We start from the raw sequence: 26,478 nt of genomic DNA on the forward strand, positions 1-26,478 counted from the left end.
GTTTCATTCTTCTGAATGTTGCTGTCCAGTTCTCCCAACACCATCTGTTAAAGAGGCTGTCTCTTTTTCCATTGGATACTCTTTCCTGTTTTGTCAAAGATTAGTTGGCTGTATACTTTTGGGTACACTTTTGAGTTCTCAATTCTATTCCTTTGGTCTGTGTGTCTTTTTTTGTGCCAATACCATACTGTATTGATGATTACAGCTTGTAGTAGAGGCTCAAGTCTGGATGGTGATGCCTCCCATTTTGGTTTTCTTCTTCAATATTACTTTGGCTGTTCGGGGTCTTTTGTGGTTCCATATAAATTTTTGGATAGTTTGCTCTAGTTTTGAGAAGTATACTGGTGCAATTTTAATTGGGATTGCATTGAATGTGTAGATTGCTTTGGGTAGTAATGACATTTTAACTGTATTTATTCTTCCAATCCATGAGTATGGAATATTTTTCCATTTCTTTGTGTCTTCTTCAATTTCCTTCATAAGTTTTTTTATAGTTTTCATCATATATCCTTGGTTAGGTTTATTCCTAGCTATTTTATGGTTTTTTGTGCAATTGTGAATGTGATCAGTTTCTTGATTTCTCTTTCTGTTGTTTCATTGTTGGTGTATAAAAATGCAACGGATTTCTGTACGTTGATTTTGTACCCTGCAACTTTGCTGAATTCTTGGATCAGTTCTAGTAGGCTTCTGGTGGAGTCTGTCGGGTTTTCTGTGTAGAGTATCATGTCGTCTGCGAAAAGTGAAAGTTTGACTTCTTCTTTGCCAATTCTGATGCCTTTGATTTCCTTTTGTTGTCTGATGGCTGATGCTAGGACTTCCAGCACTATGTTAAACAACAGTGGTGAGAGTGGACATCCCTGTCGTGTTTCTGATCTCAGGGGGAAGGCTCTCAGTTTTTCCCCGTTGAGGATGATGTTAGCTGAGGGCTTCTCATAGATGGCTTTTATGATGTTTAAGTAAGTTCCTTCTATCCCGACTTTCTCGAGGGTCTTTATTAAGAAGGGATGCTGTATTTTGTCAATGCTTTTTCTGCATCTATCGACAGGATCATATGATTTTTATCTTTTCTTTTGTTGATGTGATGTATCACATTGATTGATTTACGAATATTGAACCAGTCCTGTAACCCAGGAATGAATCCCACTTGATCTTGGTGGAGAATTCTTTTTATGTGCTATTGAATTCGATTTGCAAGTATCTTGTTGAAGATTTTTGCATCTGTATTCATCAAGGATATTGGCCTGTAGTTCTCCTTTTTTGCTGGGTCTCTGTCTGGCTTGGGAATTAAACTGATGCTGGCTTCATAAAATGAGTCTGGAAATTTTCCTTCGATTTCTATTTTTTGGAATAGCTTGAGAAGAATGGGTATTAATTCTATTTTAAATGTCTGGTAGAATTCCCCAGGGAAGCCATCTGGCCCAGGGCTCTTATTTGTTGGGAGATTTTTGATAACTGATTCGATTTCCTCACTTGTTATGGGTCTGTTCAGGTTTTCTATCTCTTCCCGTGTGGATTTTGGTAGTGAGTGTGTGTTTAGGAATTTGTCCATTTCTTCTGAGTTGTCCAGTTTGTTGGCATATAGTTTTTCGTAGTATTCCCTGATAATTGCTTGTATTTCTGAGGGGTTGGTTGTAATCAGTCCATTTTCATTCATGATTTTGTTTGAGTGCTCTCTCTTTTCTTTTTGTGAAGCCTGGCTAGAGGTTTGTCAATTTTGTTTATTTTTTCAAAAAAACAACTCTTGGTTTCATTGATCTGTTCAACTGTTTCTTTGGTTTCTATGTTGTTTATTTCTGCCCTGATTTTTATTATTTCTCTTCTACTGGGTTTGGGGTGCTCTTGTTGCTCTCCCTCTAGTTGCTTTAGGTGCACTGTTAGATATTGCACTTGCACTTTTTCTGATTTCTTGAAATAGGCCTGGAGTGCAATGTATTTTCCTCTTAGGACTGCTTTCGCCGCATCCCATAGAGTTTGGATTGTTGTATTCTCATTTTCATTTGTTTCCGTATATTTTTAAATTTCTTCTCTAATTGCCTGATTGGCCCATTCATTTTTTAGTAGGGTGTTCTTTAACCTCAACGTTTTGGGGGTTTTCCATACTTCTTCCTGTGATTGATTTCGAGCTTCATAACATTGTGGTCTGAAAGTGTGCATGGTATGATCTCAGTTCTTTTATATTTATTGAGGGCTGCTTTATGTCCCAGTATGTGATCTGTCTTGGAGAATGTGGCATGCGCATTTGAGAAGAAAGTGAATTCCCTGGCTTCAGGATGTAGAGTTCTAAATATATTTGTCAGATCCTTCTGGTCCAATGTGTCATTCAAGTCCATTGTGTCTTTATTGATTTTCTGTCTAGTTGATCTGTCTATTGCTGTAAGTGGAATATTAAAATCCCCTGCCATTAGCATGTTCTTACTGATAAGAGTGTTTCTGTTTGTGATTAATTGTTTTATGTATTTAGGTGCTCCCATATTTGGTGCGTAGACATTTATAATTGTTAGCTCTTCCTGATGGATAGACCCTTTAATTATTATATGATGCCCTTCTTCATCCCTTGTTACTGTCTTTAAAGTCCAGTTTGTCTGATATAAGTATGGCTATGTAGGTATAGCTACTCCAGCTTTCTTTTGACTCCCAGTAGCATGATAGATATTTCTCCATCCCCTTACTTTCAATCTGAAGGTGTCCTCCAGTCTAAAATGAGTTTCTTGTAGACAGCAAATAGATGGATTTTGTTTTTTTTATCCATTCTGCTACCCTGTGTCTTGATTGGGGCATTCAGTCCATTTACATTCAGTGTTATTATTGAAATATATGGGTTTAGAGTCATCGTGTCATTTGTGGGATTCATTCTTGTGGTGGTGTCTCTAGCATCTTGCGTTTCTTGCAACGTTTCCCTCAGAGAGTCCTCCTCAGGATTTCTTGTAGGGCTGGTTCAGTGGTGACAAATTCTTTCAATTTTTATTTATTTGGAAAGACTTTTATTTCTCCTTCTATTCTGAATGACAGGCTTGATGAATAGAGGATTCTTGGCTGCATATTTTTTCTGTTCATCACATTGACGATCTCCTGCCATTCCTTTCTGGCCTGCCAATTTTCAGTAGATAGGTCTGTCACCACTCTGATAGGTTTCCCTTTGTATGTGAGGGCCCTCTTCTCCCTAGCTGCTTTCAGAATTCTCTCTTTGTGCTTATATTTTACCAGTGTTACTATGATATGTCGTGCAGAAGATCGATTCAAATTACATCTGAGGGGAGTTCTCTGTGCCTCTTGTATTTGAACATCTACTGCCCTTCCCAGGTTGGGGAAGTTCTCTGCTATAATTTGTTCCAGAACTCCTTCAGCACCTTTCCCTCTCTCTTCATCTTCTGGGATTCCTATGATACAGATATTGTTCCATTTGATTGTATCGCTGAGCTCTCGAACTCTTCTTTCATGTTCCTGGATCAGTTTATCTCTCTTTTTCTCAGTTTCTTCTTTTTCTATAATTGTGTCTTCTAAATCACTTATTCTCCTTTCTGCCTCTTCAATCCATGCGTTGGACGCCTCCAGTTTATTATGTATCTCATTTATCGCATTTTTAAATTCATCATAACTATTTTTAAGCTCCATAGTGTTTGTAGCCATAGTTTCTCTGATGTCCTCCATGCTTTTTTCAAGCCCAGAGATTAATTTTACGATTATTGTTCTAAATTCTTGTTCAGTTATTTTGCTTATATCTATTTTGAGCAGTTCTTTAGCTGTCAATTCTTCCTGGAATTTCTTTGGAGGAGAGCTCTTTCGTTTCGTCATTTTGGTTAGCTTTCTATCTCTTGTTAGTTTTAAAAGCTTGTTATGCACTCTCCACCTGTGAAGGCTGCTGTACCAAAGAAGGCTCTTTGACTGTCCAGGGCCTGTCCATTCAGAAAGTGTTCTTTGAATGGTATCTCTTGGTCTCTTTTGTTGAGACCTTGGTTATTTTATTTTCCTACTTGTAGTGGTATTTGGGACTCTCCACCATGTGTACTTTGAATTGTTTCTTGAGGTAGCCCTGGAAAGAAACAACAGACAGAGAAACACACAGGGAACAAAGGCACACAAACGCACAGACAAATCCAACAAACATGCAAACCGAAAGGGAAAACGAAAAAGAAAAGAGGAAGGAGGGAAGGCGAATAATCAGAGATAAAAATACATAAAAAAGAAAAGGAAAAAAGAAGAAACCCAATAGACAAAGAACAGTTCAAAGCATGTAACTAGATTTCCCGGCTACAAATAAATAGCCGGGTGTATGCAGTGCTGGTGGAAGAGCATAGAGAAAGAGAAAAATGACAAGGCGGGGATGAAGCGAAACTGGAAATAAAATGAACAGGCAGAAGGAATAAGAGGCTTTTTTCAAAGAGCGAAAGAGTGGAGTATGGTTGGAGAAGAGGGGAAGGAAATGCCGATGGTGTTATCCAGAGAAACTATATAGTCTGATTACTTCAGAGAGAAAGAGATGGAAAGGTAGGTAGGTGTAGAATTTACATCTAGAGAATAGATTAAATGTGACTATTTGAGCAAGCCAGTGACCAGAATTAATCAGGGCAGTGCATCCATGTTGGTCTTGCCCCGGCTCGGGTTATTTAAAAAAAAAAAAAAAAAAAAAAGGAGGGCAGCTCTCTAGCAGGGATGGGCGTGGTTTGGTCCAGTGCGTCCGCAGGAGTCCTGCCTTTGTCGTTGTGGGGAGAAGAGTGGTGGTGCCCCAGTCCCTTGAACCAAGCGTTGCAACTCACTTTTTGGGTGTGTAAACTCCCTGTGCGGGGGGTGTAGCCAAGGTGGGCCAGGTTCAATATGCCAGGCCAGGCCTCGTTTCCAGATCTCAGTCCGTGCGCCCCACTGAAATTGCCAGAAACACAAACTGGTAGGCACGCCCCTCAGGGCAGTCCCAAGCCTTTTGCCTTCCCCCTGGGGATCGAGCCAGAAGCCTCTGCTCCTGTCTCCTCCAGGTCCGGCTGTCGAGCGAGGAATAGTTTCATCTGGGGGTTGCCTGGGATGAGTGCGTCCCCCCTAGGGTCAGCTGGAGAGGGGGAAACCGGGTCCCTCTGTGTCCTGTCGCCCGAAATATAAACTCGCGGGCAAATCTGTTTCTCAGATGTTTTAAGCCTTTCGCCTGCCCCTGGGGATCCAGCCTAGCCAGAGGCACAAAGGTGCAGCCGCCACGCATCCCCTCCAAGTTGAGCTGGCGAGCGGGGAGCAGTTTCCCCGGGGGTTGTCTGGGATAAGTGCGTCCTGCCTAGGGTCAGCTGGAGAGCAGGAAACTGGATCCCTCTGTGTCCCCAGCGGAGGTTTTTCTCTTCTCCAGCGACAGGGACAGTGTCTTGAGCAGTTTTGGCCACTCTCTTTCTTCTCTAGACTCCCCGCAGAGAGAGAGACACCCCTCCCCTCCCAACCGTGTCTCTGGTCCCGGCCTGATTTTATCTTCCCCAGTTCTCGCACTCATGCTAGAAGGTTTCTCAGTGGACTCTGTCTCCTTTTCCTCCCAAACTCCTGGATTCTGTAAGGGTTCCTATGGCTTCAGGCCTTCTCCGTGTGGGATATGGGGGACGAGTGGATTGTATGGAGCTCCCGACTTCTCCGCCATCTTGCCCTCCTCTGGAAATTACAATTTTAAACAAGTTTTTCATTTTGTTTTTGAAAATACATAGAGCATATGATTGTGTGATAAGTCAATTTGTCTTAACATGGCCAATAAAAAGCTAGCAATTTATATCTACAAGGCAGGCGTTGTCTGGTTCCTTGACACCAGGCATCGTGCTAGGCTCTGAGGAAAAACCTGCCCCTTCCATAGTGGGGCTTCACTGAACAGAGCTGACAGATGTTAACATTAGAATCATCAGAGTGCAGTGAGTGCTAACGTAGAAAGTAGCAAGTATTAATGAGAGCATCAAATGTCTCATTTAGATTAGAGGAAAAACGATGCATTCAGAGCAGTCCTTTCTGAGGAAGCATTGTTGAAGCAGAGACTAAAGATAAGCAAAGAACAGCAGGAGCAGCTTGTGCAAAGGTCCTGTGTTGAAAAAATGTCTTTCTATGGAGCACCTTGGTGGCTCAGTCAGTTAAGTGTCCGACTTCAGCTCAGGTCATGATCTCACGGTTCATGAATTCACCCTGGGTCAGGCTTTGCTGAAAGCTTGGAGCCTGGAGCCTGCTTCAGATTCTGTGTCTACCTCTCTCTGTGCCCCTCCTCCACTCTTTCTCTCTCTCTCTCTCTCTCTCTCTCTCTCTGAAAAATAAACGTTAAAGAAATGTTTAAGAACTTATTCCTTCCTCCCTCCCTTCCTTTTTCCTTTCATTCTGCCCCCCCTCCCCAAATCCAAGGCTCATGGTAATGACTTATTCAGTGTCTGAGCTGTTAGGAGCAAGATGGCCAATAGCTACAGTATATGTAATAGACAAACAGAGCTGTCCTCATGTGCACTAGTAGGGTAGTGATTAAATAAACAGATACATGTGTCAGAGGGAGTCCTAGAAAGTGGTAGATCTGTACACAGAGGCGTGAAAGGAGGCCCCTAATGTATTGAGAAGGAGAAGTCAAAAACCAGAGCTGTAATTCTGTAGATAGTGTGATCCTGTTTGTGTTTAATAAAAATACCAGCTGTGTATGTGTATGTATGTGTATGCGTATGTCTGGTTGTGCAATCTTGAAGATTGTATCAAGCTTTGAAAGTTTTCTCTGGGTGATAGTGGTAGAAGACTAACTTTAAGAAAACATACTCTTCCAAGGCCTTTCTAATACTACTTTTGTGAAGATAAATCATGCAGCTTTTCTGGTCTTGAGTTATTTTCACTTGGGCCAGGGACATATTTAGCTGGGGCTTAAACTAAAATTGATTTTCATTATTCTGTCAGGATCCATGGGACCCAGTTTTCATTTTTGAGCTTCTTTTTCACGACTTGTAAGGATTAATATTGCATGACTTATATTCTTCGCTAGGGATCTTACAAAGAGCAAAGAGAAAATAGACTTAAAAAAAATTTTTTTTTAATGTTTATTCCTGAGAGAGAGAAAGAATGGTGTAGGGGCAGAGAGACATAGAGAGACACAGAAAATCCCAAGTGGGCTTTGTGCTGACAGCAGAGAGCCCAATGTGGGGCTCGAACTCATGAACCATGAGATCATGACCCGAGCTGAAGTCAAGATGCCCAACTGACTGAGCCACCCAGGCGCCCCGGACTTATTTTTTAAGATAGAATAAAACCCCTTCTGTTGGACAATGACCACCTAGGTCCTTTGGACCCTTTTGTAAATCTTCACGTTACAGAATCTAAATTTTCCTTTGTCTTGAAACGTTTTGCTATTTGTCATCCTACATATCGTGTCAGCTCTTGTTTGTGTCATCCATTCCTAAATACACTAAGCAAGACAAAAATAAAAGGAAATGGAATTATGGTGAATCCCCAGGTGGATGATAGAGTCGTGAAATAACTCACTATTGCCTCAGCCTTTGCTGTGCTTCCTGTGTTGCCCAGCACGCCACACCGCCTCCTTTCAGGAAGATGCAGAAGACGGGACACCGCCTTTTCCCTCTGCTGTTAGCTTTCCTTGAACTCAGGTGAGAATTGAGAATTTTCCTTGTTTGCCTCTAATGGCAAAAAGAAGACTGTTGGCAGAGGAAGACCTGCCCTTCTTAGGTAGGTGAGAAGCTGAGCGCAGAGGGGCTGCAGTGCCCGGGACTCAGCGATGGCTGTGGGATTGAGTTTTGGGAATCTCACCCTGTCAGTCCTCACGTGGGATTGTAGGTTAGCTTCCCCAAACTTAGGAATCGGCCAGTGAACAGTATGTTTCAATGGGGTGTGAAAAGGAAATGTGTACTCTCTTCTGGCCATTCAACAGGAAGGACTTCGTCACGCAGCATTTTATGACAAGAACCTGGAACATCCTGTTTTGATTTTTTTTTTTAAGTATATGTACCAACATTCTTTTTTTTTTAAATGATGTTTGACCACTAGAATTTATTTTTTACCACCGACTCTTCACAAGATAAGTGGACAAATGCAGGAGGTGTGTGTGCGCACAGTAATTGGGAGGACATAGATGATAAAACAATGAAAAAACTCATTGGATCCTTCTTTGGGGGTTTATAAATCTAAAAATGAAAGTGTGTTGTAGTTATGGAGCAGAGAAGATGGCCATTCGTCAATAAAATTATGAGTCTGTTTCACAAGTAGCGTGTTTTGATGATACCAGTCCAAGAAGAATCTGAAGTCATGATAAGCTGGAATCCACTGGAGATTTGAAAAATGGCATCGTTACAAGTGGGCTGTGCCCTGGGTTCAGACATACCAGCTGGTGAGAGGCATTTAAAGGACCATGTCTGTTTTGGGTACAGAAATGCCTTCCAGACTGCAAATCTGAAATAAAAACTTGGACTTGCTATTTTAAATTTTGATTAAAATCTCTGATGAAAAGTGTCCTTTTATTCTGCATATTATTTGTAAAATGACTTTAAATATAGAAAAATAAAGAGTGTGTTAGAGCCAGATAGTAAATGGTTAGGTGACTTTTTTTTTTTTTTCTGGCATACTGAGGGTTAGGCTTGGTTCAGAGTGTTTTTGGTTTTTTTTCCTTAATGTTGCCTGGATTTTATTGGTGAACCATACATTCTGGAATTGATATTAACAGTAATTCCCACTTCATGAAGATAAGATTAAGGCCTCACTACACTGTCCCATACCACTGAGAATGGTATTTGTGGATTGGTTTTGACTCACATTGCTGCTTTCCAACCCAATCCAACATTTTGTCTAATCCAGATAATCTCAAAATTATTTATGTAAGAGAGCATCATAACCTGACTTCCAAGTAAATGTGTATCTTTGTTTCCTTTTTTGCATTTTTATTTTGCCTGCTGCTTTGTCTCTATTGAAATCCCTTTAGAAACAATGGCATGAAGCAGTGAATCTCCACTCTGCTAGTAATATCAACTGGAGTCTTGGGGCGCCTGGGTGGCTCAGTTGGTTAAGTGTCTGACTTTGGCTCAGGTCACGATCTGGTTCGTGGGTTTGAGCCCTGTGTCGGGCTCTGTGCTGACAGCTAGCTCAGAGGACAGAGCCTGTTTCAGATTCTGTATCTCCCTCTCTCTGACCCTCCCCTGTTCATGCTGTGTGTGTTTCTCTCTCTCAGAAATAAATAAAACAATAAGTAAATAAATAAATTAAAAAAAAATCAATTGGAGTCTTAAAAAAGTAAATACTGTAAATAAAATGGCATATCTAAGCCCTACCTGAAAACACTTGAGGTTAATCTGTCTGGAGTGGGAAGCCAGCATCTGTCCTTGCAAAGCTCCCGAGGGACCCTGCTGCTGCTGTGTTTAAGAAACACTGGCTTATGGTTTAGATTTTTGCAACAGATTGTTATTTTCCGTCAGACTTATGTGGAACCTCAATATAAAGTAACAATTGATTCATATAAACTTACAAGTTTGAATTTTATAATATTTATGAATATAATCAGTGAAAATGATTTATGTGAATTCTCAAAACACAGAATTATATCATATATTGTTTTCATCCATTAAAAAAACATGGCTGGGAAAGATACATTCCCATTTTAAAATCATGGTTAAGGCTGCCATGGGAAGGAGAGTGAAAAGGGCTTCATTATTTTCCTTAAAAAATAAAAATTGAATGTCAGCAGTCTTTAAGGTTGACCTTTGTTAAATCCAGCACAATTGCCTTTTATGTTATATTATTTAGCTGTACTTTTCTGAATATTTGAAATAGATTATAATTAAAAATTAAAAGTAATTGGGCTGATAAAATGAACAACAGAATTGAAAATTGGAGTACACCCATGGTGGTTGAAGTCTTATTTTAGCATCAGCACCCAATTTATTCCTAAGTTTCGCTCTGGTTGCATTAACACAATTACTTAGCATGAGAGTGAACCCTTTGTTTTTAACAGCTCATCTACTCAAAAAACTGCAGGGGCGCCTGGGTGGCTCAGTCGGTTAAGTATCCAACTCTTGATTTCGGCTTATGTCATGATCTCACCATTTGTGAGTTCAAGCCCTGCATCAGGCTCTGTGCTGAAAGCATGGAACCTGCTTGGGATTCTTTCTCTGCCCCTACCCTGCTTGTGTGCTTGCTCACGCGTGCACTCTCTCTCTCAAATAAACTAACTTTAAAAAAAAAAAAAAACCCACCTAGATATTCAGCTAAACAGCTGTCAAAAAACTTTTGTGCACAAAAATGAGTTAACCTCTTAGTACAAGTTAATAGGTTGATCTCTAGTATGTTACTATTTGGTACAAAACATTTTTGGGGGTTGCTTTTTAAAGATAAATGGGTGCCTGGCTGGCTCAGTAGGGCATGTGACTCTTGATCTTGGGGTTGTAAGTTTGAGCCCCATGTTGGGTGTAGAGATTACTTAAATTCTTGTTGGGGTGCCTGGGTGGCTCAGTCGGTTAAGCGTCTGACTTTAGCTCAGGTCATGATCTAGCGGTTCGTAGGTTCGAGCCCTGCGTTGGGCTCTGTGCTGACAGCTAGCTTAGAGCCTGGAGCCTGTCTTTGGTTCCATTTTATGACTATTCCACATTTTGTCCATTTATCAACATGTTGGTGGATGTTTGGGTTGTTTTCACCTTTTGGCCACTGTGAATAACACTTCTGTGAACATAGGTGTCAAATTATCTGTTTGAGTCCCTACTTTTAGTTTTTTCAAGTATGTATCTAGAAGTGTAATTCCGGATCATACTGTAAATCTGTTTAACTTTTTGAGGAACCACCCAGCTGTTTTGCACATAGGCTGGGCTATTTTACATTCTCTCCAGGAAGGTCCAAGGTTTCCAGTTGCTCCACATTCTCACTAGTACTTGTTATTTTCTGTGGCCGTCTCAGGGTGTGAAGTGGTGTCTCATTGTGGTTTGATTTGCATTTCCCTAATGATGAGTGGTGCTCAGCACTGTTTCATGCAGTCATCGGCCATTTTTCTATGTTTTTTAGAGAAATGTCTATTCAAGTCCTTTTCCCATTTTTGAATTGAGTTGTTTATATATTCTGGATATTAATTTTTTATCAGATATATGATCTGCACATATTTTCTCCCATCTGTGGGTTGTCTTTACTCTCTTGATTGCTTCCTTTGATGCACAGAAGTGTTCAGTTTCAAAGCAGTCCAGTTTATCTGCTTTTTCTTTTGTTGCCTGTGTTTTCCATCTCATATCCAAGAAGTCACTGCCACATCCAGTGTCATGAAGCTTTTTCCTGATATTTTCTTCCAAGAGTTTTATGATTTTAGCCTTACATTTAGGTGTTTGATCCATTTTGAGTTAGTATTTGTGTATGTTTTTTTTTTTTTAATTTGGAAATCTGTTTCACTAAGCACCATTTGCTGAACATATTTTTAAAGATGTGGGGTGGGGCTTTATGTTTAAAACTTCTTTTAAAAATTTCAGGGGCACCTGGGTGGCTCAGTCGGTTAAGCATCCGATTCTTGATCTCTGCTCAGGTCATGAACTCACAGGAGATCCAGTCTCACGTTGGCTTCAGGCTCTGTGCTGGGTGTGGAGCCTGCTTAAGGTTCCTCCCTCCCTCCCTCCCTCCCTCCCTCCCTCCCTCCCTCTCTCTCTCTCTCTCTCTTTCTTTCTTTCTTTCTCTCTTTCTCCCTCTCCCTATCTCCCTTTCCCTCCCAGCTCGCCCTCTTTCTCAAGAATGAATGAATGAATGAATGAATGAATTTATTTCAAACCAAACTTTTGTGGAGCCCCAGCCTTTAAGGCTTCTTGCTTGAAGATTTCTGGCTTTAAGGATTCACTCATAAAAAGTCAGGCCCTCTTTCTGCTTAGGATTTAAGCAAAAATAAAAGTATTTTTAGGTTGATAAGCCACCAGAAATGCTATGCAAATAGTTTTGACCAGGCAGAGAGTGAAGTGAAACCTGATTGGGAAGAGCAGCAGCATCATGGAAGGAGAGAGAGAATTAGAGTGTTTGGGATACATTTATGTGCAGGATTGTATTCTTGATTGTATTAATTTTTTTTAACTTAGAGTTTTATTTCTTTTAACTGCAGTTTGACAATCTGATCGAATGTAAGTGTAAGATCGATGTGATGAGCATAGGGAAATGCACAGCAGATACAATCCTGGATCGCCCTGCGTTTTCCTCTAGTTTTAGCTACAAGTTTGTGTCAGAAAGCTCTAATCTTAGAAATAGGATTGTACGAAATCTTTGATAAAAGAGTCTCAATAATATGAAGAGAAATTCAGCTCTCTAGCCATGGTTTGGGAGGAGGGAGCCTTGCTGTTACTGAGCTTATCTAGATTCTCACTGTCACTGTGGTGCGACCTAGAGTCCGTATTACCCGCTTGCATGGAGAAGATCCCTGTCCTGTCTAAGCCAGCCCTGGCTGGGGGACTGTAATGGAGCCTGGCTATAAAGATAGTCTCAGCCTTTGTTCAGCAGACTTAACTAGTTGGCACCTGCATTTTTGCTGGCAGCAGAAAGTATGAGATTTTGTATGCAGTTTTGTAATTTGTTGCACCGCATCCTTCTTTTTAAAAGAGTGGGTTTCTGGGGACTTTATGTTCAAATAAGAGACCGGCATACTTAGGTGGAGAGACTTCTAATTTGAACTTGCTATGCCCCACACAGATTTGTCTGTATTCTGACTTTTCCAAAAGGTAGCTTGCCAGTCCTCGAGGAAAGCTCTGGAAGTCTGTCCTGCTTCCCGAGCAGCTGTGGTGTGTGGTTGTGCCTCAGTGAAGCTGAGTCTGTTAGGTGTGGGTTGTTTATGCTGCATTTACGAGGCACACGTTGACCCAAGCTTTTTTTTTTTTTTAACTTTTAAATTCACTGGCACGTGACAAGTGGCCTGCTCACCAGGTCAGTGCTTGCTCCACACAGCTAAGGGTCAGTGCTGTGAACGTGTAGCAGAGCTGGGGTGTGGGTGTTTTTCATGAGAGTTCACTCCTAAACAGTTATTCTTCCTTTAGGTGAATGGAAGAGAATCAGAAGAAGAAAATCTCAATAAATCTGAAATAAGTCAAGTGTTTGAGATTGCACTTAAACGGAACTTGCCTGTGAATTTTGAGGTAAGCTTGTTTTTACATGTAGGACTCTATTGTCAAACACCGTTGGCTTTCGTCATTGGAATTTTTTTTTTCCTAAAAAACATTGGAATAATTATAACATGTGAACCTTCAGATTTAAGATTCAGGCTTTATATTTAGCAATTTATATTTCATTTCATATTTATATTTCATTTAGGGGCAGCCATGCCCCTCCAGACAGTCCATGGATGGCTTCAGTAGATCTTTCAACTTCCTGGAATGGTTTTGAAGAATATTATGTTTATGTTCTCGTGTATTCTGGAGAGAGGGCCCATTGTTTTCATAAGACTGTTACTCCCCAAATGTTAATATTGAGTCTCTAGAAATTGTACAGTGTAGTTGTTAAAAAGGACATCAATATTGGGGCACCTGGGTGCCTCGGTTCGTTAAGTGGCCAACTCTTGTTTTGGCTCAGATCAGGATCTCATTGCTCGGGAAATCGAACCCCACATTGGGCTCTGCGCTGATGCTTCGGATTCTCTCTCTTTCTCTCTTTGCTCCTCCCCAGCTTGCACATCCTCAGATCTCTAAGTATTTAAAAAAGAAAATAAAAAGGGTATCAGTTTCATCCTTGTCCAGCATTTGCCCTCTAATCCACCTCTCCAGTAACTTCATTTGTTGTTGGAGACTTTATGGTCTAAAAACAATAGTTGTTAGTTAACATGGAAAATAAGATACATTTAGTACATGTTTCCTTCAAAGACCCAGTGAGTCCAAGTAGACTAGGCAGGTCAGGGAGATTAAGTTTTCATTAATGGTCTGACACATGGTGAATTCTTTGTAATTCCTTTTGATTTCCATGCTTGGTTATGCAAGGTTGTGTTTTACTATACACTGCAAATTTCTTTATCAATTCTTTGGTTCTTTAGAGTTATGAAGACTATATATTTAGTCTTCCAAAATGCTTTAAACTTATACAGTGTTACTTTTAAGCTAATGTAATTTGAAGTGGGGCATTTGCTTAAAACAATTTTAAGTGGTTCATAGATTTCTTTTGGCCTGTTTTTTAAGCCTCCTTGAAATTTATCATCCTGTAAAATAATTTAATTTTGTAGCATTTTTGCAGTTACAGGCAATCCCCAAACTTCATACTGACATTTATAAAATATATACCTTCTCTTTTGAATGTGCTAGCACCCTAAGCTGGTTCCTGAGTTCAGTCCTTAATCCGTCAGCTGCATGATGAGGATTTCTGACTTCTCCCTAGCAGTACTTTCCTGCCTGCCATGGGGCACAGGTGTGGTGGGCCATCCTGCACCCCCTATACCCCTCCCTGCCCCACCCTGGCAGGCAGGACCAGGTTTGTACTGTCCCCCTCCCAGAGCAGACCCCCAGACGGATCTAGGGCTGTATCTTCTCACTTGGCTCTTCGTCCGTTCTAGCCCTTCCTCCTCTGTTGGGAGTGGGGACTGGGGAGACGATGATATACGCAGAATGACAGGGTTAATCCTTGGGTAGGAACTAGGTGGGAGCTCCACTCCAGAAGTCCACAAGGTCTCCCTGGGTACCTGTTGTAGGAAAGGGGAGAAATACTTCTTTTCTCCTCCTGGTGAGGGATTAGTGGAGCATGAGAATGGATTTGTAGAGATTATAGGGGGAGCCAAGATTGTGGGAGCGGGGGTTGCCTAGCTTCCCAGGGCACCTCAGGGTTACAGAAGTGACTGCTGGTGCCAGGGCCCCAGTTCCCTGTGAAGCTTGCCACCCTTTATGCTAGTTGTTGTTCTGCCTGAGAGTCACAGAGCTTTCTGGATCCTTAATGAAATCTGTGGGAATTTGAGACCAGATTGCTTCTGCCCCAGTTTCCACTCTGTTCAGATTTCAGACTTGTGTTCAGGACTATATAACCTATAGCGAGGAACACTCAAGTAGTCGCAGAGGTTGGGAGCGCCCTCTGTTGGGTGAATATCTTACAAGGTAACAATTTAATATCTTAACGGTGTGTGTTGGTGGCATGGAGTTTGTTAATGTGAGTACTTACTTTAAATAACTCCTGTATCAGAGGTTCATATTACTTCCATTGTTAGGTTGAACAAGGGCTTTCATTTTTTTTCTTTCCCACAGTTCTGTCTCTTGCACCTGGAAGATTGCCTGGCACATAATGGATGCTCAGGAGATATTTATTGGGTGAATGGAACAGTTATTTTTTTAGTTTCTTTTTTAAATAATTTTAAAAAAATTTTTGGAGAGAGCAAGAATGTGCATGCCAGAGGGGGAAAGGAGTAGAAGGGAGGAGGGGAGACAGAGAGAATGAGAACCTTAAGCTGGCTTGACACTCAGCACGGAACCCAGTGTGGGGCTCAATCTCATGACCCTGGAATTAGCTGAAATCAAGAGTTGGGCCCCTCAACTGACTGAGCCACCCAGTCGCCCTGGAAGAGTTAGTTTTTACTAAGTTTTTAATAGTCAAACCTGTCACGTAGAAAGGTTGTTTAGAAGTGTTAAATAGAAGAGAGGAGCCATTCTTTCAGTTCTTCAGAAAAAATGTATATAGCTTGACTTTTGATAAAATACATAGTTTTAGTTAAAAAATGAGACAGTGCTAACTGATAAAGCCACTGAGAGGCAGTTGTGACCTCATCACACTAAATCCATTGTAGGTGAAGCTCCAAATGTAGATTGGTGGCATCATGATGTGATACGAGTAGCTGACGAAACTGTTGCTGAAAGGCCAGGGTGGGCTGTGCGTCTCAAGTGTGCATCTGAAGTGAGATCCAGGGGGCGGGGGGTGGTGAGTGAGGGGCTCTCGCAAGTCCATCTGCTGGGGCAGCTGTCAGCCGGTCCCTCCCAGCAGACGCCTTCTGTTGGGCAGTGAAGGCCACTCACTCTCTGGGGGACCCCTTGTCCTTACTTGGGAGCATAGCACCACTGTTTCTTGGGTTTACTTTGTTTTCCTAGCCGTTTTTTGAATATTTTATTTTGAAAAATTTCAAACCTGTGGAAAAGTTGGAAAGACAGTGAATTTATCCTTCACTTAGATTTAGTAGTGATCAACATTTTACATTTGCTTTTTCTCTGTGTGAATGTATGTATTTTATTTTCTATCTCTTCTGGCTCTTGCTGGATCATTTGATACCAAGTGGCAGATAGTATGTTTCATAGTATTTCAGTGTGTACCTCTTTATCTTTTTTTTTTTTTTTTTTAGCTTTTTAAATGTTTGTTTATTTTTGAGAGAGAGAAAGAGCGTGAGTGGGGGCGGGGCAGAAAGAGAGGTGGTGACACAGAATCCAAATCAGGCTCCAGACCCTGAGCTGTCAGCACAGAGCCCGATGTGGGGCTTGAACTCAGGAACGGTGAGATTGTGACCTGAACTGAAGTCAGATGCTTAACTGACTGAGCTGCCCAGGTGCCTCTTTCAGCATGTATCTTTTTTTTTTTTTATTTTTTTTTATTTTTTTATTTATTTCCAGGAGAGAGAGAGAGAGACAGCGTGAGCAGGGGAGGGTCAGAGAGAGAGGGAGACACAGACTCCGAAATAGGCTCCAGGCTCTGAGCTGGCAGTCAGCACAGAGCCCGACGCGGGGCTCGAACCCACGAACCGCGAGATCATGACCCAAGCGAAAGTCGGATGCTTAACCGACTAAGCCACCCAGGCGCCCCAGCAGCATGTATCTTTTAAGGGCAAGGACGCTGTCTTAAATAATCACAATCTAATGATCACATATAGGAACTTGAGCATTGCTGTAGCTCTTAAGTAATGTACTTCCTATATTCACATTTTGCCCCCTGTCCCTCCCTGTTGTGTCCTTTTCGGAAGGTATTTTCTTGTGCCCAGTTGCAGTGTCACACCCTGTGCCTCGTAGAGACATCTCTGTTTTCTTTTCATCTGTAACAGTTCCTTAGTCTTTTTTTTTTTTTTTTTTCTTTTTTGGACATTTCTTAAAAGTTACTTTGTAGAATGGCCCTCAGTTTATCTGATTGTTTCCTCATGATTAGTTTCAGATTATGCGTTTTTTTCCGCAGGAACCCCCCAGAAGTGGTGTCGTTTTGAGCATCACAGGAAGGCATTTCACTGTGTTGGTGGCACTTGTTTTGTTGGTTTACACCAGATGCTCCACCTTAAAGAGACTTACTTTCTCTTGGTAGTTCATAAGCTTTAAGGAGCCGCCCTAACACTGTTCGCTAGGAGATCTCCTGGTGAATCCAGTCGTTGGTAATTCTTCCTGGCCTCAGTGATGACTGTGGTGCATTTTTTGTATTTGCAAGCAGACATTCCACAGGGAAGAACCTTCTACGCCTTAATTTACATTAGCAGAGGTCCACTGCTGCTTTTTTATTCCAAGTGTTACTTCCTTATTGTCATCAGTCATTAGGGGTGTCTGGCTGGCTTAGTCGGCAGAGCATGTGACTCATGACCCTTGGAGCTTACATTTAAAAAAAAAAAAGAAGGGGCGCCTGGGCAGCTCGGTCAGCTGAGTGTCTGGCTCCATCTTGGCTCAGGTCATGATCTCAAGTTTCTTGGGACCAGGTCCCGCCTCTGGCTCTGTGCTGACAGTGCAAAGCCTGCTCGGGATTCTCTCTGCCCCTCCCTCACTTGTGCTTTCTCTCTCACAAAAATAAACTTTTTTTTTTTTTTTTAAGTAAAATAAATAAAAAGAAAAAGAACCATAGCTCGTTAACACCACAATTCATGCTGGTACTCACATCGCCCTTCAGCTGGCTCCTGTGTCCTTTGATGTCCTCCTCTGGGGAGGTTTATGGAAGTGAAGGGTTAGCTTTTTTGAGGTGTAATTTTCATACAGTAGACTTCCTGCTCCTCGGGCATATGCTTTACTGTGTTTGTATACAGTTGTGTAAGCACCGCTGCAGTCACCACCCGAGACTTCTGTCCCCACAGAGCTGCCCGGAGTCCCTTTGCAGCCTGTCCCTTTCCTCTGTCCTCAGTCTCAGACAGCCACTGTCTGATTTCTGTCCCTACCGTTCTGCTCTTGTCAGAACATGACACAGATGGAATTGCAGGGTTTATCGCCTTTTGTTTGGCTGCTTTAACTTAACACGGGTCTTGAGCTGTCCCTGTTGCACACCTCAGGGGTTCTGTCTTTTTATTGCTTGAGGAGTTCCCAGTGTGCGGACGCACCGCCACGTGCCTGCCTGTTACCTGTCAGGAAACATTGGGGTTGCTTCCGGTTGTTGGTGACGGTGAGTGAAGCCACCATAGACATGCACACATGTTCGTATAGATGTGTTTTTGTGTCTCTCGAGTAAAAACTTGGGAGTGAGTTTGCTAGGTTGCATGACAAATAGGTATCCTTAACGTGATAAGACGTTGTCAGACTGTTTCTGGAGAGGGTGTGTGGGAGAGGGTGTGTGTTGTCCCTTCCCCAGAGCAGTGGCACCGCCTCCAACACATGGTGTTGTCAGAGACATAGTCATTCCTACAGGGGCGTGGTGGTGACCGGTGGCGGCGCTGGTGGTGTGTCCCTGCGCTTTGCCGCCTGTGCATCTCCTCTGGGGGCGGCTGTGCTCAGCCTCTGTCGGTTTTATTACCGAGTTTTTTATTATCGAGTTTTGGGAGTTACCTATATATTCTGAATATAATCCTTTTATCAAGTATTTTCTGAATACTTTCTCCCAGTGTGTCGCTTGTCTTTGTGTTTTTTAATATCTTCCAGAGAGCAGAGAGGCGTTAGTGAGGTCGTGTTTGCCTCATTTTTCTTTCATGTCTCGTCGTGGTTGTGTGCACCCTGAGGTACCTTTCTCACCTAAGCTCATCCCGTTTTCTTCTAGAAGTTTGTCTTAGCTCTTAAATTGAGGTGCATGATTCACTCTGCGTTCAGGTTTTTCTGTAGGCTGTGAGGTGTTTTCTTCCTCTCCTGTTTGTGTGCCTCGGGGTCCCTGCACACACGCTCCCCACCTCCGCCCTTCAGACCCTGAGTGCACTCATTACTGTCTGGTGCAACAAAATGTTTTAGCTTAGAACTTTCCCTGCTCAAGCTTTGGTGCCAGTAGAAACGGGAATTCAAGGAGAAACAGCCTCAGCTGTTCCTGCGAGGAGCCCTGGGTCACTTCCACGGACAGTGGCGTGTGGGGGCCAGGAGGAGGAGAGACCTTGCTTCAAGGCCTTGTAGGCACAGGTAGTGCTAGAAAATACCTCTGTTTACCTCTCACTTGAGTTCGGCATCATAAGGCTCTTCCTCTCTTCTCCGAATTTCATACTTGGATCTCCTGCTGTCAGCCTGTCGAAGCACGCTTCCTTTGCACAAAGGCACAGGTGTCTTCTGTGCACAGCCTGTTCTGGATTTGACCGTCTGTACAAGCCCGAGATTCACCGCCCGGGGCCAGATCTAGAGTGCTCCCATAACCTCCAGCTGGCCCGGCGCTCTTTTCAAGTTAGCGCACGCCCAGAAGAGGCTCTTTTCTGATATCACTATAGCTTCGTTTTCTTTCTTGCATGTCATGTAACTAGAGTGTTATGATCTGGGTAGTTTGGTGTTGAGCCTCATGTGCATGTGTCAGTAGTTTATTTCTTTGTGGCATTTCACGGTGTTATCCATTGTCCTGTTGTGGACATGTGACTTGCTTCCAGTTTGGGAACTATCATGATAAAGCGAAATGTTGTGTACATCTGCACCCAGAATTGCTAAGCCCAAGGGCCGGTGTTCATTAAAAATTGTCAAGTGTATCCCAAAGCGATCGGACAGTTTATGCTCCCACCAGCTGTTCCACAACCTTGTCAACACTTGATACTGTCAGTTGTTTTGATTTTAGCCATTCTGGGGTGTGTATCTTACAGTATGGCATTGTGGTTTCAGTTTGCATTTCCTTGATGACAGACCATAATCCCTTTTAGAGATCTTGTTTTGTAATGTACCTGGTCACGTTTTCTGTAATTGGGGAATTTGTCTTTTTATTATTCACTTGAGGCATTCTTTCAGTATTCTGGAAATAAATCCTCTGTCAGGTACACATGTTGCAAATATTCTCTCCCTTTCTATGGGTTCCCTGTATTTTTTACATGTTATCTGTTGATGAGTAGGGTTGTTTTTTTATGTTTATCTTTGAGAGTGAGTGCAAGTGTGGGGAGGGGCAGAGAGAGAGGGAGACACAGAATCCTAAGCAGGTTCCAGGCTCTGAGCTGTCAGCACAGAGCCTGATGCGGGGCTTGAACTCACCAGCATGAGATCATGACCTGAGCTGAGTCGGATGCTCAACCGACTGAGCCCCCCAGGTGCCCCACGATGAGCAGTTTTAATTTCTAGGACCTTCAGTTTTGTTTTCCTTAAGGCCGGTCCCTTGTGCTTTCAGGAGCTCTTTGCTACTCTCATGGTCATGACTTGCTCTCCTGTGTTTTCTTTGGAGAGCATTACTAATGTTTGAGCTTTCACATTTAGGTCTGTGTTCCGCCTCCAGTTACCTATTGTTTGTGGTGGAGTTTGAGACTGCTTCTCCTGTGGGGATATCTAGAGTTGGTGTTTTTGTTTTTGTTTTTGTTTTGTTTTTAATATTTAAAAGACTTGATGTGCGGTGGTGTGTTTGCCAGAAATCACGAGACCATATGTGTTGCTGCATTCTGTTCTGTTTTACTGATCTCTTTCTTTGCCAGTAAACACCACCGTGCGGGCACGGTTGCTGTAACTTTATGGGAAGTGTTGGAATCTGGTAGTGTGAGTCCGCTAACTCAGCTGCTCTCCTCAAGCCCAGCTTAGCTCAGGTAAGCTGGATTTAGTTTTTATTTTCCCTCTACGAGATCCTGGAATAACTGTTTACTTAGGTTTCTGTTCCTATTCAGTTTTAGTGTTTTTCTCCCATCGCTGTGGTCTTGCTTTTTTATCTTTTAATATATAAAACCAAAAGTCAAAACTATACAAAAAAATACTTCAGAAGTGTCATGCTGTTCGCTCTCTACTCTAATCCCTCCCGCCTGCTCTAGGGAACTAATTCTGTTGGTGTCTACTTTATCCATCCTGTGTTTCTTTTTGCAAAAGAAAGTGTGTAAACACACGTGTGTGTCTGTTTATATATAACTGTGTGTATATATAAATCTTTTTTTTAACACAAAAGTTAGAGTACTGTATAAACTCTTTTGCAGTTGGCTGCTTTACTGACTGTGTACTGGAAATCACTGCCAGTGCTTAGAAGTTTCTCACTCTTTTTTGTGGCTTGCGTGTGTAGCAGCTAGTATTTAATAAGCTCAGTCTTGGGTTGAGGCTCAGAGCAGATACTCTTTATGTCGCAGTTATTTCTGGGCTTTGCTGGGACAGCTTCCTTTCTGCCATTTGCAGTGGATCTCCCCAAACTCAGGGCCGTCTGTGACCTGGGGACACAGGCGGGAGCTGTTGTGCTCAGAGGGCGGCAGCAGAAGTTGCTTCCCCATTTCTTTGATGCTGTTTGGGACTGATCAGACCAAAGAATATTAAGAAGTCTGAAAAATAAGGAACAAGGGAAGAAAAGCATTGGGAGTGACCACTTCCCTTTTGCTGACGTGCACGCTCCCTTCATTTCACAGCTCTCACTGAACCGCCCCTTTGCCAGGCTTTCCTGGGAGGTCACGTCCCACAGCGTGCCCTGTCACTGGCAGGAGGTGTCTATCATGCCTTCACCCCATTTTTCCCTCTAAACCAGGTTGCCCGGGAGAGCGGCCCCCCCCACATGAAGAGCTTCGTGACCAAAGTGTCGGTTGGGGAGTTTGTGGGGGAAGGTGAAGGGAAGAGCAAGAAGATTTCAAAGAAAAATGCTGCCATAGCTGTTCTTGAGGAGCTGAAGAAGTTGCCACCTCTGCCCACAGTGGAGCGAGTGAAGCCCAGAATCAAAAAGAAAACAAAATCCATAGTCAGGGTAAGAACCTTCACAAATGAAGAGGGTATTTCATTGTCTGTAGACGGCTGGGTGTTTAGAGGGCTCCCTAGGTTGCGGATCCTAGTGACAGCGGATGGTTGCTGTCCCACCACCTGCCAGGCGTGGCGCCGGGGCCACCTCGTGCCGTTCTCCCGGGAGCCCCGGGTCAGGCAGAGACGTGACACCGAGCCGGGTAGGCGGGGGCCCCTGCGGGTGTGCGCACACGTCTGCAGATGAGGGTGTGGCCGCAGGAGCGCCCTTCTGTGGACAGGATGGTGAAGTTGTCCTTCCTCCACCTCATGGACCCCAGCACTGGTGCGAGTGTGGAGGAAAGATATCTGGGGACAAGCGGATGAGTAAGGCGTTTTGCCAAATGCCGCCTTACTCTCTGGGGGTTTTTGTTTTGTTTTGTTTATTTCTAGGAGAGAGAGAGAGACAGCGTGAGCAGGGGAGGGTCAGAGAGAGAGGGAGTCACAGACTGAAACAGGCTCCAGGCTCTGAGCTGGCAGTCAGCACAGAGCCCGACGCGGGGCTCGAACCCATGAACTGCGAGATCATGACCTAAGTGAAAGTCGGACGCTTAACCGACTAAGCCAGCCAGGCGTCCCTCTCTGGGGTTTTTTAAAGCTGTGTCAGTGGACCTGTCAGAAATTATACCTGCTCCCCACCCAGAGAAGGGGCAGGCGTCCATTCCGGCATAGTTAGGAATACTGTCAACATGAGCTGACCCCTGAACAGCACGGGGTTAGGGTTGACTCCCCAGGAGCTTAACCACTGATAGCCTGCTGTTGACCAGAAGCCTCACCAAAAACACACATGGTTGAGTAACGCATTTTATATGTTCTATATTGTTACTACATGTGTGTGTTACATACTGTATTTGCACGGTAGAGTAAGTTGGAGAAAAGAGAACATTATTAAGTCATGAGGAAGAGAAAACACATTTACTCTACTGTATTTATTAAAAGAAAAGAAAAGAAAAACCGGCTTGTAAGTAGACCTGCAAGGTCAAACCCTTGCTGTTCAAGGGTCAGCTCTAGCTGGGAGCTCTGTCAAGGCCCAGGACACAGAAGTGAGCACACTCTGTACGCTGCTGCGGTTTCCTTTTTTCTCTTCGTATCCACGTGAGTCTGTGGGTGAGGGTTCCGTGATGCTGAAGGCGGCCACTGGGAAGGAACGGTGGGGTTCTTAGGTTCTTTCCATATGGTGTCAGCTTGGGAGGGTTTTTTTGTTTTTTTTGTTTTTTTCAAATAGTTTCTGGATTTTGAGTCATTGTTAGGAAAGCTGGGAGCCCGTCTTTATAATAGACTTTGGGGGGGGGTTTGGGAATAGCGTTCTGTGTATCTTCTCTCTCTTCATTGTGAAATTGTAATTTATTGTCAAAAAGCAGACATTACAATGATAGTTGTCTACTCATAGTGAAATAGTGATGTTGGTTTGCCAGGAAGACCTTTAAAAAAGTCACCTCAGTGCAATCCTAGGAAATCATTAAATTTTAAAAAAGTTTTAAAAAGGTCTGATGAATTTGAGCCCTTAGATCAACATAAAAGTAATCTCTTGTCACATCCTGCTCTCTGAATGGCAGAGTCCTTTCTGCGCCTAACGTGGCACATGGTTTCTACATTAATTGTTTCTCAGCTACAGAGCAGCACAGAGTATGGCCAGGGGGTGAACCCGATTAGCAGGCTGGCCCAGATCCAGCAGGCGAAAAAGGAGAAGGAGCCGGAGTACATGCTCCTGACGGAGCGAGGCCTCCCACGCCGCAGAGAGTTCGTGATGCAGGTAGGTGGGCGTGGGCTACGGGCAGACCTCCTCTGACCACGTCCCATCTCGGCCGGACCGGGTCCAGGAGCTGGATGCTTCCCCCAAGGAGGCTGGGTGAGGTGCACTGGCCCGGTGGGCCCTGCTCCCTGCCCTCAGACACTTGTCACTGGCCAGGGAAGATTTCCTTGACTCTCAGTTCTGTGACGTAGGGCTTTTGGTTCTGGTCTGTGCTCAGGACCAGCTTGGAAGGGGATTGTAAGCAGTGATGTGTGCAGGAATGTGTTTAACAATCAGCTCTCTTAGGGGAGGGTGGCACAGTGGGAAGGGGGGCGCATGTATGTCTATGGATGTGTACACATAAAGAAACTGTGTACGTGGATATTATAAATTTCACTGACAAGGGATGTGTAACGTACAGTTTACAAATAATATATAAAATACATAATACTCTTTACTGTTAATTTTATATATCTGTAACTTTAGCGTAACTACCATCTTGAGTAGTATAAAATCTGACTGCACATAAATGCTTTATTACTATCCAGTTTAAGCAGAGGAGTTGCTCATGCTGTTGACAAATGACTAGTCCTAGCCTGGGTGATTCTTGGTAGTTTTGTCTACATAGAGAAGCTGAAAGTAAAACAACAAAGACATGTTGGAAGTTCACTCATTTGTAAACAATGAGTGACTTTATTGGATCAGATAATTTTCAAAGATTGGGCAAATGTTCCCATTATGCTAGTGAGAGTGCCACGGCTGTAGCCTTGGCACGCTTTTAAGCTTAATTTGCATTATTACCCTTTTCTCCATCTCCTAAGTTTAGAGTAGACAGCAAAACAACCAAGAGCTTGCTGCATACTGTGTGCACATCTTTGGTGTAACTAGTCCCACCAGCTGTGCCGGGGTTATCCCCGTGGCGCCTGGATCCCGGGCTTGGGAAGGCGAGTGTGGGAGCATTCCACCCTGTGATATTTCCCCCAAACAGATGCCACGATGCAGAGGACCCCAGAGGCACAGAGGACTGTTAAGACGTAGTCCCATTAGGAAGTGATAACTTTCCAGTGTTCTCTACGTGCCGGTACAGACATTAGAAGCTGCTGTGGTCTAGTGTCGGAGCGGCTGCTACAGGCCCGCTCCGGGCCACCACTCTTAAGCCGTCTGGTTCTGACCGTTGCTGGGTTCTTTTGCTGGCACACCGATGCCCGACCAGTCTTTACTCTGAAGGTGTAAGCTTTGGTCTGAGTCCTGACTTCGTCCTCATGCAGGTGAAGGTGGGAAACCATACTGCGGAAGGAACCGGCACCAATAAGAAGGTGGCCAAACGCAATGCAGCCGAGAACATGCTGGAGATCCTCGGTTTCAAAGTCCCACAGGCTCAGCCCACCAAACCAGCCCTCAAATCAGAGGAGAAGGTGACTGCTCGGGGCTGTGTCCTTGCTCTCTAATCGCAAGATGACCTCCTCGTCTCATCCTAGGGGACTCTGTCACCTCCAGGGCCAAGCTTCAGGGCCAGGCCTCATCCTCCTGGCAGTAAACAGCCCTGCTGAGCAGCGTCTTACCCATTTGGACCATTATAATGTGGTCAGAAGGGGAGTTGCATGTCCGTGGCTCCAAGCGTGGCTCTGGGTTAAGTCGTTCTTGTTTCCGTATCTTTGTGGTCGGGACGCTTTGCTGGAGGGCAGCTTGCTCTTTCCATTTGTAGGATGCTGGGCGACTGGGCTTGAAATTAACACGTCTCGTTCTGTCGTCGTGCTCTCCCAGCGAGGCCTCCAGAAACGAGTTCTCAACCTTAGGCTTCCACTAGTTGGGAAGCAGGCTTTGGGTTTTCTGGGACGCCGGCACAGTGTGGTTTATGGAACTAAATCCACGGTTTAGATTTGGGATTTTTTTCTTTATGAATTTCACACTAGATAAAAATCTTCAAGATGGGTAAGCAGTACCTTCAAGCAAGTTCTTACCTGAGCTTGTTTCCACGGAGAGGTGCCAGGATGGATTCGCTCCCTGTGCCTGCCGTGTCCACAGTGGGACGTGGCGTCTGCTCTGGCCGCAGACACTCCTCAGAGAATCTGCATAGATCCTGGGCTTGGGTTTTTCATTCCAAAATCTGGTAGAGGATTCACAGCATCCTTAACCTTCCCAAAAAGGAGACCCGTGTTTGAGAAAATTTTCATCTTGTTAACATTTGCCCCCACGTTTCTTATCTTTGGAAATAGCCCCTTCTCCTTTAATTGGATATTAGTTACACAAAGAGTCTAAGAGCTTCTTTCCCCACTTGGACTCTTAACAGTCTAGCATCCGTGGCTCCCTCCGGTTAAATGCTCCCGTCTTCCCGTGAGTGCAGAGCCGAGTTCAGTACCTGGTTCCGTGTGCCTGTTAGGGTCTCTTTGAGGACAGGCTATGTGGGGCCACAGTGTCACTGGGTGAGGGCAGGAGGCTGCCAGGGCGGCGGCGTGGGGGTAAGGCTTTGTGCCCATCACCTCTTCGTATTGCAAAATGTCACAAACCACAGGTCAGTGCTGGTTGGAGCTTGTTTAATCTTAGTAGGAACTAATTTTGCAAGAGTTTGATTTATGCTCATGGCCTTTTTTTGTTTTTTTGTTTTTTTTTTGTTTTTTTTTTTAAGACACCAGTAAAAAAACCAGGGGATGGAAGAAAAGTAACCTTTTTTGAACCTGGCTCTGGGGATGAAAATGGGACTAGTAAGTGTGTTGTTAATATTGTCCTGATCTGAACTTGATTCTGGGATTTGCGTAGCTCCCGGAATGGCAAGCAGTGTTGAGCTCTGTGTCATCCCCGTGCCGTTGCGAGCACCGAGGGAGGGCCAGTGGGTTGGAAAGTGTTTCTCCCAGCGGCGCGTGTGGCCTTGTGTTG

General features: G+C 43.7%; 1 protein-coding gene across 7 annotated transcripts in view; it reads left to right on the forward strand.

The window, feature by feature from the left end:
- Nucleotides 1-26,478, forward strand: part of STAU1 (staufen double-stranded RNA binding protein 1) — a 67,656-nt gene that overhangs the window by 37,086 nt on the left and 4,092 nt on the right. For 6 of the 7 annotated variants that reach the window (XR_005528012.1, XM_039229997.1, XM_039230000.1 and 3 more), the window contains 6 exons: nt 12,954-13,052; nt 20,705-20,719; nt 21,631-21,843; nt 23,482-23,625; nt 24,873-25,019; nt 26,231-26,306. Coding sequence is in view for 6 of the 7 variants with exons in the window: in XM_039229997.1 (XP_039085928.1) it covers nt 12,954-13,052; nt 20,705-20,719; nt 21,631-21,843; nt 23,482-23,625; nt 24,873-25,019; nt 26,231-26,306 (694 nt within the window). In the remaining variant the exon portion in view is untranslated. The remainder of the gene's footprint in view (nt 1-12,953; nt 13,053-20,704; nt 20,720-21,630; nt 21,844-23,481; nt 23,626-24,872; nt 25,020-26,230; nt 26,307-26,478) is intronic. The other variant, XM_039229999.1, reaches the window with a different exon arrangement.

Source organism: Hyaena hyaena, unplaced genomic scaffold (genome assembly GCF_003009895.1).
Source record: "Hyaena hyaena isolate Hyena2069 unplaced genomic scaffold, ASM300989v1 scaffold_42, whole genome shotgun sequence".
Lineage (NCBI taxonomy): Eukaryota > Metazoa > Chordata > Mammalia > Carnivora > Hyaenidae > Hyaena > Hyaena hyaena.